General features: G+C 41.5%; 2 protein-coding genes across 2 annotated transcripts; one reads left to right on the top strand and one right to left on the bottom strand.

Annotated features, from left to right (window-relative positions):
• Window positions 1-441: 441 nt before the first annotated feature.
• Window positions 442-10146, bottom strand: trim23 (tripartite motif containing 23). The gene is made up of 11 exons (XM_085360010.1): window positions 10024-10146; window positions 9238-9400; window positions 8706-8827; window positions 8338-8616; window positions 8064-8246; window positions 7767-7982; window positions 7484-7618; window positions 7237-7366; window positions 7005-7115; window positions 2471-2595; window positions 442-2392 (listed from the first exon to the last, which is right to left on the bottom strand). Exons 1-11 carry the CDS (start codon window positions 10120-10122, stop codon window positions 2213-2215), a joined length of 1743 nt encoding a protein of 580 aa, XP_085216136.1. The 5' UTR covers window positions 10123-10146; the 3' UTR covers window positions 442-2212.
• A 364-nt stretch (window positions 10147-10510) lies between these two features.
• On the top strand, window positions 10511-16438 carry mzt2b (mitotic spindle organizing protein 2B). The gene is made up of 5 exons (XM_085358507.1): window positions 10511-10565; window positions 10767-10952; window positions 11034-11194; window positions 13471-13608; window positions 16045-16438. The coding sequence occupies exons 2-5, from the start codon at window positions 10777-10779 to the stop codon at window positions 16191-16193; spliced, it is 624 nt and encodes a 207-aa protein (XP_085214633.1). The 5' UTR covers window positions 10511-10565; window positions 10767-10776; the 3' UTR covers window positions 16194-16438.
• The last annotated feature ends 240 nt before the right edge of the window (window positions 16439-16678 follow it).

Below are 16678 nucleotides of genomic sequence, written 5' to 3'. Positions count from 1 at the left end.
CGATGCGTGCGTGTGTGTGTGTGTGTGTGTGTGTGTGTGTGTGTGTGTGTGTGTGTGTGTGTGTGTGTGTGTGTGTGTGTGTGTGTGAGAGAGAGAGAGAGAAAATGATAGAGACAAGTGCTGTGTGACTGTGTGAAGAATATTTGTAGTAAGAAGTGCTTTGAATGTTCATCTTGAGGTGTTTTTTAACTATCAGTCACTTTACCAGTCGAATAAATTTATTATAGAGCATCACATTATGTATAATTTACAAAAGCCATATTCAAGTCCACTGGTAACAAAGGTTTCAATGCACTTTGTGCTTCTACGTTTCCAAAAAACCCCAAAACAAATTGAAATGATGTCGCAAACTATGCGTCAAGGCTTTTCACACGTGCATTTTTCTTTTTGTAGTTGTTTAAATATTTTTATACATAAGTACAAATAGTTAACATTACATAGCAATGAATAAAGATCAAACTTAAATGATGGTTCCTCAATAACAAGACAAGTGTAAGTGTTAGGTTTAACGTTTCACTACTTTCACATTACAGAATTACTGAAGGCTGATTACCGGTGTACCATCTTAAAAGCACTCCAGAAAAACAAAAACATAAAAGAAAACTTGTGTAGGATAGAGGAATATTTTCACGACTTTTTTTTTTCTTTCGCACTGAGGTTAACACTCATAGTCTACTTAAGAAACAGCAGGTGGTTCATCTGCTTTCAAATGGAAACTGGAGCGAGGCGGCAGACGAGTGCAGTCGACAGATTCTGCGTGCAGTACGCTCAACAAAACAGAGGCAGAGTCGGTGCATTTAAAAACTCTGATTTTTTTTTTTTTTAACCCACAACAGCTTGTATCAAAGTAAAGTCTGCTCGTCCCGCTCATCAGTGAGCTCAGTAAACAGTTTCTTAGTAACAGAAAACACTACATTCAAATCAAACCTTACCAGCTGTGGCTTTTAAATATGTTCACACTCTTAAAAACAAAACAAAAAACTTTGCACACAAAGATCCAAAGAAAAAAATCAGCTGCTATTGCTCACGGTAGATGACCAGGCAAAATCTGAACGTTAGACTGCTTGAAGCCACTGTGTTCATTTAAAGTAGACCTATTATACTTTTCCTTCCTTTCTGCTATTTGTATGTTATTGGTGACATTATAATAAGTTTGGCTCTTTATGATGCCAGCGTGAGAGGATATCCTAATATGGTCATGGCAGGCATACAGTTGTGTAATGTGTAAGGATGTGAATCAGAAGAAAACAGCTTGTTGCAGACGTGTGGCAGCCAAAGAATCCTGAATTGAAATCTATGGAAGGAAGTGGAATAACTAGAACTTCCATGGGGGAATAAAAAGCTTTTTGAAACCTTACTTTGGAGCAAAGTCCAAGTGGTGGGGCAGACTGTCACCAAAGCCCCAGTATAAGATGACTATGTAGTATTCTGATTTGAGAATCATGCAAAGCTACTCCAAATTTAATCCAAGACTAAAATTATGGAGCTGAAAGTGTGCATAAGAGGTCCCCTTTACACCATAGCAATGTTTCTGTTCCATCTCACTTAACCTGCAAGTGTACTGGAATAAACTGAAAGGGGACTAAACAGTCAGGACGATTTGAAGCGCACTAAAAAGCATACATAAATGATACTATCATCACAACATGGACCGGTGTGCATTTAGTTCAGTTCAAGGTCACATATTTGGAGGGTTATGGTGAGTTAACATGTGGGGTAGAAAAAACAGACACAGTTCACTTTGTCAGGGCACAAGGAGCATGTCTAACATTTAACTGGACCTAAGTTCAAAAGCTATAAATGCCAGATAAACAGCTCATCACCTAAACTATGAAGAAAAAATGAAGTGTGTAAGCCACATGAAGGCATAAAGCAGGATGGGAGGACGTAGTCTCAACTCAGGATTTAGGTCCAGTGACTATTTCTCAGAGGTCGGGAGTAGCAGGAAGGGCAGGCTTGAAGACATATTTGTAGTTCCCATATTACGAAGCTAGAGAAGATATATACGTCTTTTGTTTTCTGTGTGGACAATGGTGCTCAGAGATGGAAAGGTGGAGAAGTCGGGTTTAAAGCTGCAGCCTTGTAGTGAAGCTCATGTTAAAAAGTTTTTGGAGAACTGATGAACCAGGCTCAGAGGCTGGGGGTTTGTGTTCAGATTTCAGGGGGTTGGGGGGGAGAGTGAAAAGAGTCCGCATGTGGAGGGAGGCGGCATTTAGGCGACGTCCAGGACGCCGGCAGCTACCAGCTGTCTGGAGAGCCAATCCAGCCCCTCGTGGAGGCCCATCCCGCTGCGGGCGTCACAGCCCTGAATGTGCCAGCTCCTCCCACAGCACAGCTTGTGCAGACTTAGCAGCTCCGTCATCTCCTCCACAGACACAGCGCCGGGAACGTCCTGTAAAGTGGACAGGTGATGCAACCTGGCATCTGAGCTTAATCAAGATTACGTGTCTTTTTTTTTTCTTTACACTACCTGTTTATTTGCAAAGATGAGCAGCAAGGCATCTCGCAGCTCCTTCTCTGTCAGCAGTTTGGCCAGCTCACTGTGGGCCTCCATGAGTCTGTCCCGGTGGCAGCTGTCAATCACAAACACCACCGCTGCACAAATATGAGAGTTGAAAGAAAGAGATTTACCAATAGTGGTCTGTACGCCTTTCTCATCAAGACTGACAACAACTATGGCTATGGGTACAACGTTTTGTACATGTAGCACTAAAAGGCTGACACCACCCCTCTTCTGTTAAGAGCAGTAGGTGCTTTCTCCCCAGTGCAGTCATAGTAGGCTCAGTTCAGAACAGTTAGATTGCGGCTTCTGTCTACATCTGGTTTACTGTTAAAGCAGACCTATGATGCCTTTCCCTTTCTTCCATCATACAAATGCTGTGAAGGGTGATGCTCGTATAAATGTGACAAAAATAAATTCAAATATTTCCTATGAGCTAAAAGTTCAGACTTCATTAGCATCACCTCCCAGGGTGACATCAGCAGGGGGGAAACCCTCACATACTCCGTGGACCTCCAGCAACGGGAAAGCAGTAGCGATGGGCTGAGGGTCTGTCTCTGCACAGCATTGTGGCCAAATCATTGCGCATCACAATTTCTCCTTGTGCTGTAGCAGCCTCACACAGCAAAAGGTTGCTGCCCAACAGGTTAGCCTGGCAAGCTAGCCTGCAGTGGAGTAGTTTGCATGGAAAAGCCACACAGTGGATACACTCATGAGTGGATGTCAAGACGGCCCAAACATGCAATAAGCCTGGGCATCCCTGGGCATCCCTCACTTTCTCCAAACAGCACCACTTTACCGCCATACTTATCAATGCTCTTGTCACATCTTGTTTATATTATTATAATTCTCTTCTCTATGGTCTACCTCATAAATCTCTCCATAAACTGCAGTTAATTCAAAATTCAGCTGTTCGTATTGTATCCAGAATTAGATCCACTGAACATATAACAACAGTTCTTAAACAGCTCCATTGGCTTCCAGTTCACCTACAAATCAATTTTAAGATCCTCCTTCTTACTTTCGAAGCCCTTCATAACCTCGCTCTTCCATATTTATCTGATCTTTTCCATATGTATTCACCCTTTTGTCCACTCTGCTCTTTTTCATTTTCTCTTTTGTCTGTTATACCTGCTCACCCGACTACCATGGGACACAGAACCTACCCGTAAGACTTTGGAATACACTTCCACCAGATCTCCGCACTACAAACTCTCTGGGAAACTATTGCTACTTCCCAGGATGAAAGTATTGCTACTAAACACCAGCAACAGGACAGTAATGCAACTGTTTGTATGCTAGTGAACAACTGAAATGTTGGCAACAAAGCGCCTGGTGACAGAGCTGTTCACTTGAATTTGTGGACAGTTTAGCTTAGCACCTAACAGCACAGTTGTCTACAGGCTTCTGTGCTTCTATGTTTTTTTAATCACATCTGGCACCAAGTCAGCCTATTATACAGGGACCCCGCCTGACATGGGCATCATTTAGCCAACCTGTAAGAGCTCATTTTCCTGTCTTTACTGTCCTATGTACTAAAAGCCCAAAAAGGTAAAACCTAAAATGAAAAATGGAAAGCAACCAATGTAAAACAAAAACAAATCAAGTAAAAACACAATATCCACAAAGGTTTGAAAAATGGCCACATGCTATGCAGGTGGGTGAGGGGTAAATCTTGTTCCTGAGGGGCAGCTGATCACAATAAAGCCTGCTTAAAGGAAAACAGCTAAAACTTCCTGAGGCCCATCACCGCACCTCATAAAATAAGGATTATTTTAAACTGTGAGTCAAGCACAAAGCTACTTCAGTAGAGTCCAAGACAAAAAATGTGGAGCTCTCTAATATATAAATCAAAGGTTATTTGTAGATTATGTTAAGACCAAGTGAATGTGTCTGGTATTCTTCCTTCTGAACAGAACCCATGCTTGATGTACTTCAGCCAGTGTGCTTGTATTGTCCTCAATTTATTTTAAAGTAAACGACAAGCCTTTCACATGCCTACACTTTAAAGTTAATAAACTCATGATAGCTGGAATATGTTAAATTTTGCAAGATAAATGAGGGTTTGCTTTGCTGTTAGCCAGAACCACGCTGTGTGGCCTCACAGTTTAGTGAGGCTGTAAATCAACCTGTTTCTCATTTAGCCAATGTAACCGATGGGTTTATTTTGGTATATTTTTCTAACTTTGTTTAATTCCCTCCCTGTGCTGAAACCACACACAGATTGAAGGTGCAACAAAGACATCTCTTTAGACCCCGCCAGGAATTTGAAATAAAAAATAAAAAAATCTCTCTTTTACTAGTACCTCTAGACTATTGTGGTCTGTTGTCTGACCAATCACTCTGTGGTGTGCCGTGATTTCCCTTAACCCATCAGTGGCCACTGTCAGCCGTTCTTTTTTTTGGTTTGATATGCATGGATCCCGAAGGATGAAACCGGCTGACTTTGGTGATCCTCTGACTTTTCCGCTCACACCACAAAGAGGTTGACATTTATGGTTCAGTCTGTACCATAAATGTCAACTATCTGATGGATTGCCTTGACATTTCCCGGAGATATTTCAGGTCTGCAGAGGATACAGTGTAACAACATTAATGATTCCATCACTTTACACAGTACTGTGGGTTAGAAGTAGATGGCTGCGAAAAAGATGACAAAAAAAGCCAATCAATTACTCTTTTTTTTTTTTTTTAATGCACGGAGTCAAAAAGCTTGTCTGGCAAGCAAAGGTCTATTTACTCATGAACAACAATGATTTTTCCTTCAAACCTGCAATGCTTTAGTGACATGATAGGGATCAAATGTTTCTCAGAAACCTTAAAGTCAACATACACTGATCGAGGGAAACAGTAAAATCACACACTAATACACTGTAAGTCCTACAGCTCTGAACAGTCAGATACAGTCCCAGTGTCTGTGGAATCATGCACTGGGACATTAGCTAGGATCTTTTGGGTGGGGAGATAGGGCCACCATGGATCAGGCTTGTTCCACAGACCTTTGATTGGATAGGGATCTGGGGAGTTTGGATTCTCGGTCAGTGCCTTATGCTCTTTGTTGTATGCCCGGAGCCATACCGGAACAGTTTTTAGACCGTGGCAGGAGGAATTGTTAAAAAATGTTTAAGAAGCTGGCACAAAGCAGCAGTTTATAGGGCTGAAAAATGAAGCAAACTCAGAGCTTCAAAAAACTGAAGTAACTCAAATAGCCACTTTTACGTTGGCCCTAAGAGGTCAAACAAACTGGAACTTACAAAACACAAGCAACGAGAAAAACGCTACAAAAGCTCACAAAACATAATTTCAATAAGACACAATGGAAATAGAAACAAATTGTGCAAAGCTCACACCAAAAATCAATCAATAAAAGAATTAACTTTTTTCTTTAAATCACAAAACTAAACGGAAGTGTTTTTGGGGAGACGATAATGTGATGGAACTGCTGCGAAAGTGACAGCAAACGGCTAATAGCAAACATGTATCGAGAGTATTATGTGAGTTATGTGATTGTAACAAACACTACAATGCAACATTTTCTCCCTCAAATCACTGATGAATCTTCCCCTTCTTTTACATGTGTTTCGTTTCAACCCTACACATGCTTTGGTTTCTGTCACTTCTGCAGCTGTTCAGTCACATTATTGTCGCCGTAAAGATATTTTGTTGTGTTTATTTTCATTTCGGTTGTGTGTTTTTGGACAGTTTTTTTTTTCCATTTGCTGGTGTTTCCTTACATCACAGTGCATTTGACCTCTCACTGGCACCACACCCTTGAGCCTGCCTATGAAATTGAGTCAATCTGTAGAGAACTCCTATTGGCTACTCCCTTTAGGGGTCGCCACAGGGGATCATCTGCCATGTCACCCTACCCTAGCATCCTCCTCTGTCAGTTTAACCCTGTCATCTTTCACTACATCTATGAGTGTTCTCTGTGAACTTCCTATATACCCCCTGCTGACAGCTCCATCTTCAACATCTTTTGTCAAGTATATCCACTATCTCCAGAGCTTCATTCAAAAAAATACTGGTGGTCACCAGTGCTAAACCTTTAGACACCTAGCAGATGGATAAATGGATGTTTGAAAATCATATGCTATTTTCTGAAAGTTGACCACTGACCTTGCTATTAAAGTCAGTGTTACCAAGATTAAAACTCCCAGAGGTTTTCAGCAGATGCAAATACAGTATTGAATGACTTTAAAAATCCTACATCGCCTCACAAACTTGGGTATCCACACCACCTGCAATCAGCTCTCTGCTGGACCTCACTTCTGCCTTAAAACTGGACCCAATGGGCACCGTGACTACATTTGTCTTTTATATACCGTCTGTGAGCGTCAAAGTGAAATACACACAAAGCCAAGATTTCCCAGCTAAACTGTGCATTTAACTAGATGCTCCAAGTTATTCACTTCACCTGTCAGTGGTCCAAGTCACACAAAAGTACTAGTTAAATCCAAGAACATGCTATAAATATCCAAAGCACAGAAAGCACAAAACATACCTTGAGTGTTTAGATAATAGTGTTTCCAGAGGGGTCTGAGCTTGTGCTTCCCACCCACATCCCAGATGGTGAATTTTAGGTTCTTATATTCAACCGTCTCCACATTGAAACCTTGGACAAAGATCAAAAGCAAGCTTTATATAGGATAATATATATATATAAAAAAAGAAAGACTTGTATTATCCTGACTCTAAAGTGACTCTGTGAACCATTAAACTGCAAGTGCATTTACCAATGGTTGGGATGGGCTGCATGAACTCGTCTTGTTTCAGCTTGAATAGGATGGTGGTTTTTCCAGCGCCATCGAGCCCCAGAGTCACTACGCGGATCTCCATCTTTGGACCAATGTGGACCCTGTTGTCCTGAAAAGACATTTTCAGTGTCATTACTACATTTATAGGAAAACCCAAGGCCTTTCCATTTTTTGCGACACATTTGGTTTACAGAAGCAAATTTCTATGAGCAGCGACAGCGTGTACCTTAGTGAAGGTGACTGGGATGCCGGCATCCAGCTGAATGTGATCTGCCAGCTCAGTGAACTGGTGTTGCTGCTTCTGAAGCGTCTCCAGCAAACAGTTGATCTCCTGCTTTGCCAGAACAACTCTGCAGTCGTCCTAAAAGACAAAAGAAGCAACGCACATCACACCTTTAACGGCATTACGCAAGCATTTCCCCAAAATCACCACAGCTTTGATCTTAATTGGGGTGAGGAAAAGAAAGAAACAAGTTCCTAAACTCACCAGTACTCCTCACATCTCCTACCTGCTGAAGTGTTTTCTCACAGTGCAGGCAGGCGGTGGACACCTGAGACAGCAGGATGGTCATATCCTCCTGCTGCTGCCTCAGCCAGATGAGCCTCTCCCTTACATGGGCGTCCACCACGCTCAGCGCCATCTCCTCCTGCCGACACAGGGTCTCGTGCAGATCTGCAAAGTAAGCTCGGACGCAGGAGCGGGCGCTCTCTGCTGTGCCGGGGACCTGAAGCACACATGGGAAAGATCTAAGAGCCAAAACAGAAGCATGATCATTCGTGTTTTATTAAGAAGCCCTTTGTCTTACATGTTCAGTGTGTGCCATGCCTACTCCATCCTCAACTATCTGCTCGCCACCTTCTATCTGCTGCACGATGCCCACCAACTTCCTCGAGTACTCGGACACCTCCTCTGTGAAGGTTCGGATACAGTGGGCCATGTCCAGAATGGATGCACGAATCTGATTGGCTTCAGTCTCAAGAACAGCATGCTGTTAGGGAAAATAGGGCAATATAACATATATATATAACCATATCTTTTTCAGTGACTATATCTAATATGGGAACAAGTTTTCCAGCTACCTTATGGCCCTGGTGCTTGCCGTACTCCTTACATACACAGCACATGAGGGGCCCGGACTGACAAGCTTCCTCCAGGCAGACAAACTCGATGGCATGGACCTGATGCTGAGGGCACAAGGTCTTCTCGTGGGGCTTATCAGCCAGTGGCACCCGCCGGTGTTTGGCCAGTGTGCGAGTGGAGTGGGTGAGCTGAGAGCACTCGCCACACAGGTGGGTGGCACACACGGTACAGTACATGGAGGCTGTGTGGCTCTCATCCTCGTCGCAGCGAATTATACACTAGTTTATAAAAAGATGGATTGAGGATAAAGCATGCAGAAGGTGTGAAGGTGACACATCTCTTATCAGTAAAATCATAGCTGCCTTACTTCTCCCATGCCTTTCAAGGCGTCCTCTGCCATTCCTGACTGGTTAGTCGCTCCATTCTGGAGTCTCTCCAAGAGTTCAAGCAGAGCAAAGTTTTTCTTTAGACCCCAAACTCCAGAGTCCCCTAAGCAAATGTGAAGAAAGCAAACTCACTTTGAAAGGCAAATAATGCAAGTACTGTAGAGCTCCATGCCCTCAAAAACACCCTTAGCCTCAACTGGATGATGGATTTCTGCAGCAAGAATAATGTTTTCTGTAATAAAGACAACTTCAATTTTTCACAACTTCTGGGTAAAAGTCTCTTTTTTAATGGGGCTTGCATGAAGTCAAATAAAGAGAAATGTGAAGATCACAGGATGTTGTTCTAAGGTTCTTAGTTGGTTTTGAAAGCTCTTTTATGCTCTTGTTTTTAGAAGAACGATCAGTCTCAGGATTCAGCCACTGAATTTCACTTACAACGATTTATATAGCAGGTATTACACATATAGTGTCCGCTATATACACGATGCTGGAAAGCGTGATGACATCACTCACCCAGCTCAGTGACCTGCCTGTCAAAGGGGCAGCGGACCGCTCTGCCATGGAGGGGCAACCGGGTTAGACAGTCATGGCACACTGTGTGGCCGCAGAGCAGAAGACGAGGGACCTTGTCCCCCTGGAGAGAGAAGACATCCTCACAAACACCACATTCCAGCACCTGCAAATAAACCAATACCAGTATTAAAGCACCCGATCACAGGAGGGTACAGATGCTTCTGGGTTACTGCAGAGAGATGCTCTATAAGGTCTCAGACAGAACAATAACTAGTCGGATGCAGTCATCTTGACCTGTAGCGTTACAGCTGGATAACACTTCTGATTTCTACTTTCAGTGATCTTTAAGTGAATACATTGAAAGCAGTACGAAAAGCATCTTCTGACACGATCACACTCTGAGCTGGGCTCCCTCACAGAGGAGCTGCAGCAGTGAACAACAGCTAGCACTGACGCCAACTACCGACGGAAGACCAGCCAGCTCATCTGCTAGCATGATGCGGGCACAAATACCAGCCATGTCAACGTGCACCAGTCTAAGTTTATAATGCAGCGCTAAAAAAAAAGATCGTCTTGTGAAACAGTGTTTACACATGACTCTGGTCCGATCTATAAAATAAAGCTCTGACATCCTCCTGCCAACGACGCCAACGCAGCAGCGTTCGCCCAAAATCAAAAGCGTCAGAGGCAAGCCTGATGTCGGTCATTCGCTCAACATAACAAAATAGCCAAACACCACCGATCGACATGTAGTTGGATCTAAGATTGCAGTGACAACATTACAACCTTAACCGTGCTCCCATTAGCTCCTCTCCCGTGTCGGATACAGGGCTCCATCGTCGCTACGGCGCCCTGCTTGTTTATTCCTGCTGCAGCAGCGGCCATTCTTGGACGACGGCGCAGAGACCCGAGCAGGTTTGAGAGGACAATCCCCAGAAGCACTTCCGGTTTTGTTCTTTTTCGCTCTTTCAGCATCTCTACTAGCATAGGCTACCGTGCCTATATATTTACAGTCATTTATGTTCAATTTACGAAAAAATACCCTGCCCCCAAAAACAACCAGGGGCATTTGAAAATAGCTGAGTAGCGGCAAGATTTTCTCCTGGAAAGAGTTTTTAAAATTAATATGGGGTTTTAAAGCACGGATTTAAAATCTTAAATGAAGACGTGACGGACAACTGAATAATGTAACTTTTTAAAACATACTTTTTTATTTTATTTCATTTTTGAGAGGATTACGTATGAAACGCATGACAATGACGTATTTTTGGCGCGTCACGCTTGGCTCAAACAGAAGCGACTAAACGTTGAGCATTTCGCTCGTAATGGTAGGTATAATTTTAATTTTAAGGAACCAGGCGTTTGCTGTGTTAATCATTTAAGTCTCATTGTGGTTATATTTTTGATAAATTTTGATATTTTTGATTCGGAGAGGAAGTTCACTTACGCCGTGTTTCTCATTGTTTACGCTGTATTGTCTTTTAGTCATTGCACCTTATTTTACTTTCTTATTTAATCTAACCCCTCAGTTCATTAGTGATGTCTCAACAAGCACAACAAACGATTCCTTCCGCCCCTGACTCCCCTGCGCTGGTTGTCACATCTAACGTGCAGAAATATGCAATAAAGAAGAAGAAAGTCCTCAGCGCCGAAGAAATGGAGCTGTTCGAACTTACTCAGGCTGCAGGAATTACTGTGGATCAGGAGGTTTTTAAGTATGTCTAATAATAGCCTTATCTGTGGGTTACATGGAAGACCATGGTTTTATGTCCTCACCCCCTTCCTCCTCCTCACAGAATCATAGTGGACTTGCTGAAGATGAATGTGGCTCCTCAAGCAGTCTTCCAGACCTTGAAGGCAATGTGTGCAGGACAGAGGGTAGCTGAAAGCTGTGGTGGAGACCTTTCAGCTGGCGCCCACACCACAAGCATGACCACAGCGCACACAGAAGCCAGAGGTTAGTATCTGAAGAATGGGATGTAATGCAACTGAAAGTATATGTATATTTGTCATTTAAATGTTGACTATCTTTCAGCTCACATAGTCTACCTTCTTTTAACTAAGAAACATTGCAGAAATCAGGCTGGGAAGTTTTAGTCTCCCCATTTATACTGCTTTATTGTAGTCCGTTCCTGTTTTCCCCCTCTGTTGGGTCCTCCTAACCCACCATTGGTCAGTCCAGGATGCAGCAGCCACAAACACTAGTTAAGATTCAGATGTCACCCCCCAGGTCACAATTGACTTAGGAAAAGAGGGCTGTCATTTGTCACCTACAGTTTAACCCTCTGAAAGTCAGAAAAGTTCAGGATGTGTTTTGCTCTTTTTAATCATTGTGGGTTCACATTTTTGGCAATATAAGATAAGATAAGATAGAACTTTATTAATCCCTCGGGTGGGTTCCTCTGGGAAATTCGGTTTCCAAAAGCACAGCACCGACAGAAGTTACAGTTACAGAATATTATATATATATATATACACACACACATATATAAATACAGAGACATATATAAATAAAATATATGAAGGGGATAAATAGAATAAATAGGAATAAAAATAAAAATACAAGTGAATTGCACATTTCAAGTATTGAGGTCTATTGCACCATTGACTATTAACAAAAGTATTGCACAGTGAGGTGAAGAGGCACTACAGCTTAGTTGTTCCCCCCTCCTTTGTCCTCCTGTTTCCCCTCCCTCTCCCCTCCAGAGAGGAGTTAAACAGTCTGATGGCGTGTGGGACAAAGGAGTTTTTAAGTCTGTTAGTTCTTGTCTTTGGGAGAAGCAACCTGTCACTGAACAGACTCCTCTGGTTATTTATGGCCGTGTGCAGAGGATGCCCAGCATTGTTCATAATGTCCAGCAGTTTTTTTTAGTGTCCTTTTCTCTGCCACTGTCACCAGAGTGTCCAGCTTCATGCCGACCACAGAGCCAGCCTTCCTGATCAGTTTCTCCAGCCTGGATGAGTCCTTCTTTGCTGTGCTGCTCCCCCAGCACACCACAGCATAGAAAAGTACTCCAGCAACCACTGACTGGTAAAACATCCTCAGGAGCTTCCTGCAGATGTTAAAAGACCGCAGCCTCCTGAGGAAGTACAGTCGGCTTTGGGCTTTTTTATACAGATGCTCTGTGTTGCATGACCAGTCCAGTTTATTGTCCACCCACAGCCCGAGGTACTTGTACTTGTTGACCACCTCCACCTCCTCCCCCTCTATCTGAACCGGCAGTGGACCTTCTCTGGACCTCCCGAAGTCCACAACCAGTTCCTTAGTCTTTGAGGTGTTGAGTTATATATAAAACTCTGCACCTTTAATGAAAGCCAAGGCTAGAAGGAGAAAGAACTCATCACTGTTTTTTGTAAAGTGTAGCATAGTTATGCCACAAATCATTATTATATTAGCATAAATTATGTATGTCGTTTTTTTTTGTTTTTTTTAATCGATATATAAACTATTGTTGTATAAACTATCAAAATTCCCAAATCTCAGTCTAATCGAACATCTGTGAGATATGCTGGACAAAGAAGTCTGATCCATGGAGTCCCCACCTCACAGCTTAAAGGACTTAAAGGGTCTGTTGCTAACCTCTTGGTCCCAGATACCAATGCACACCTCTAGGGCGTCTAGTGGAGTCCATGTGGACCAACACAATATTAGGCAGTTGGTGATAATGTTATGCTTGATTGGTGTATGATCTGGTGGGAATGGACAACATCAAAGGTCCAAGAATAGAACATTAGGGAAGAGGACTGGTCAGAGGGGATCCTAAGACCAACCTACTTTCCAATGCAAACAAGCCCAGTTGTTGGTAACAGTAATTTCTGATAACAACAAGCGTGTGTGTGGCTACAGATATGATTTTTGATGCAAAGACTCAGAATGTTAAAGTTGTTTTTTTTTTCTAACAATTTATGTTATATCCTTTCTTTGCTCCTCTCTTTGCTTTTTAAGTGTGTGAAATAATCACATTCCTCCATTTAAGTTCTGTACGTGCTGTAGCAGAGGTTCTGTGCTGCACTCTTCCCTTACCCCACCTCACTAACTAAATCCAATCTTCACTTCACCCCACACAGCACAGTTTTCCACATAAAAGGAGGGCATCTGAAGACAGGCATAGTCATGCAAACTCATCTACAAATTGCTCATCCTCACTGTGTTGCAGGCTTTTCTGATTTCCTCTCTATCCCGGTCAGTTCTTTCCTTTCTGTCTTTTTTTCTGTGTGTCTTGTTTCCTGAAGAAGAGGACTCTTTGGCCTCTGGAAAGAGCCCTAAACTTGCCGCAGCTCCCCCCACAGCAGCAGGCCCCAGAGCCACAAGGGTCAACACTAAGATTGTGGTCTACGGCCCCCAAGACACTAGTTCTCCTCACTCTCAAGGTCCCTTTTGCTGCACTCTGTCCATCACCTCCATCTGCCAACTTGCTTGCCTTACTCATTAACAAAAGTTGTATTTATGTGCCATTTGATATGGAGCAGGATTTTGGAAAACAAACTGCATGCTGTGCTTTCGTTATATGTGCATGCATGCAATTGTGTGTGGATCGCAAAAATTGAATTTGCCCTTGGATGTTTTCATACTCAAGGAGATTTATTCACCGTGCAGTGGATTTTTTTTCCCTTTTGTTTTTAAGTGGCTAGAAAGTTATAAAAGAAACTCTGAAGTACTCTTTTTATTGACTCTTTTACACAAGAGTAGCTTAAATTTACAAGTTAAAAAAAAAAAGTCTTTTATGTTGCTGTGTGATGGTTAACCTGTGACGGAACAAGAAAAGAGGATCTTGACTTGGTTCATACAATATGCACTTACTGAGTTCTATTTTCAGGATTTCACTTACTGAAGAAGTGTTCTTCAGTATAAATGGTCAGAAACTTAAACTTGACAAATAAAGCGGAGAAAAGTGTGCGAGCACCAAGCTTTTTATGACTTTTTAAATAACAGATTAAACATTTGACTTGCTAAGAACCTTAACCCTAAGCAACCCCAATGGCTTGATTTTGTATTTCTAAATGGTTAAATCAGTTTAGTGATATATATATATATATATATATATATATATATATATATATATATATATATATATATATATATATATATATATATATATATATATGCACACACACACAGAACTTTAACTTGAAGAAGCAATTTCAAAATAAAAAAAGAATGCTAAAATCTGTGATTATAGTACAAATGGAGAGTATAAACGCTATAGAAATACTTTTTTGTAAAACAATGAACAATATCACTATCAGCTGGAACAATATATATATATTTTTTTCCTGTATTATTATTTTTGCTAAGGCTTATGGGATATTGTGGACTTAAGTGTGGACACTTAAGTTTGTGAATGCAATAACTTGAGAACGAAGCGACATAGCACCTTCAAATTGATACCATAGGTGATTCTACTAAAACTCTCGGGTGAGTTTTAATCTCACTAACCTTGACCTAAAGGTTTTTCAAGAATATAATGATGTAGGGTTTTGAAATTGATTCTGTAGGCATGTCTTCTAGGAATCTGAGGGGTAGTACTGGTAATTTCCAGTATTTTTAAAGTGGTCTTAAGAAATATTGCTCCAGGCTTTCTAAAGGTCCTTCAGAGTTTTTCTTTGACTGCTTTTTCACTCCTTTTCAGTCCAGTCCTTGTAGTTGATCATCTTTAAAGGTGTGATTTATTTATTTTTCTTTCCTGTTGAGCCAGTTGAAACTGACCTGTAAAATATTCAAGAAAACAATTCTTTGTCTGGATCTTTAAAAAATGCCAAAGTTAACATTGGAGAAGTGAAGGACAAACCAAGAAGTTGGCGGGTCAGAAAACTGTCTGCGGTACATGGACAGTATCTGACAGTCATATGTTTAAGACATAGGGAAAAAGTTCCAGAAACAACTGACACAGGACCTGAGAGGTGGATCTGGCCCTTCAGCTGATCCATCTACTCTTTGCTGAAGCCTCATTTGAAATATGCTCAGTGGAACGTGTGGCCATCAAGAAGCCATTCTTAAGGAAGGGAAACAGAGAGAAAATGCAGAAGTATGCCATATTTCAAAAGACCTAGACTGAAAATCAGTGGCATCAGGTCTTATAGAGTGATGAATCAAATGTGAAACTTTAAATAAACGTGTCAAAATATTCTCTTGAATTGAGAACATAGAAAGTACCGTCAGTTTTTGATCCACCATACAGTCCCATCTGGAAAGCTAAAAGAAAGAAAGAAATCTAGCTGCCAACAGGTTTATTTTTCCCACATGGCAGTGAGCCCAGACATACTGCCAATGCACACAATCATACCTGGATAGAAAAACACAAACTAGAACACAAATCGGTCATGGATTGGCCTTCCTAAAACTCTGACCTCACCATTATTGAAGTGGTATTGAATCATCTCGACAGAGAAGAAAACAAATGTTCTTCAGAAGCCTAGAGAAATGTTCTTGAAGGCTACTTAAATAAACAGCTAAAGAGAGTTCGGGTTGTCTATTCTTCAGTTGTGCTGAAGAATAATAAAATAAAAAAAAATAAAAAAATATTTTCTTCCTTCACCAGTAAAATAGTCAGGTCTCTTGACACATGCTATATTTGCAGTTCATAATTTCTGAGGGCACTTTCTCGCCACTTCATAGTTAGTGTCAAGTATATAAGAAAACTAGCTGTTTTATCAGCTGCACTTTCTCATTCCCCGTCATTATTATTTCCATTTTTATTTTTCTAAAATGCCATATTGCATGGTATATGCGAAGCAGTCCTATAACAGTTACCTAAACATTTATTTCCTCCTTTCCCTGAGTGCATTTTCTTTTTTGCTTCGTTTCAGGAGTGCGCAGTAAAGCCGGTACCAGCCACAGTGAGAAGAGCAGGGAGGCTTCCAGCCAGAGAGTGCAGCGGCAGCCCAGTGCCACTAGAGGGCAGAAAACCAAGAGCTCCGGCAGCAGTAGTTCTTCCTCACAGATAAACTCGACCTAAAACTCTGGCAGTTGGAGGCCATTTGTAAATATGTAGGTTACTTTACGTTTAACTTGTGTGTACGTTTCTCTGTTTTACATCTTAAAGGACTGGTTTACCTAGATTACAAATAAATATAGGTGTTCTGGTATCATTTTCCTCCTCCTTTTAAAAGATGAATGGTTGGTGTAAATAATCAGTGTTAATCTTTTTATGTGGTTCAGACACCGACAATTAACTGTAAGATATGTTATGAGGGAGTGTCTGCTGTATTGAAAAATTAAAGCTGCCTACATCGCTTAATCAAGTGTCATTGATGTAAAAAAAAAGAAGTAAAAAATAAATAAATAAAAAATTGCCTAATCCAGTTCTTTAAGATTCTAACTATTTCAAAATGGGTGTGCGGTGTGTCTCCTTATTACTCTGTCAGATTTTGGTGGGTAAAGCTTTTTGCCCAGTTGCTATCAAACGAGTGAGACACAAAAGAAGACAAAAATAAATGTTTT

This window comes from Diplotaxodon limnothrissa, linkage group LG7, assembly GCF_057381915.1.
Source record: "Diplotaxodon limnothrissa isolate DT_005_m linkage group LG7, D_limnothrissa_male_GT1.1, whole genome shotgun sequence".
Classification (NCBI taxonomy): Eukaryota; Metazoa; Chordata; class Actinopteri; order Cichliformes; family Cichlidae; genus Diplotaxodon; species Diplotaxodon limnothrissa.
The sequence above is the reverse complement of the archived record's forward strand: the minus strand, read 5'-3'. Positions and strand labels throughout refer to the sequence as shown.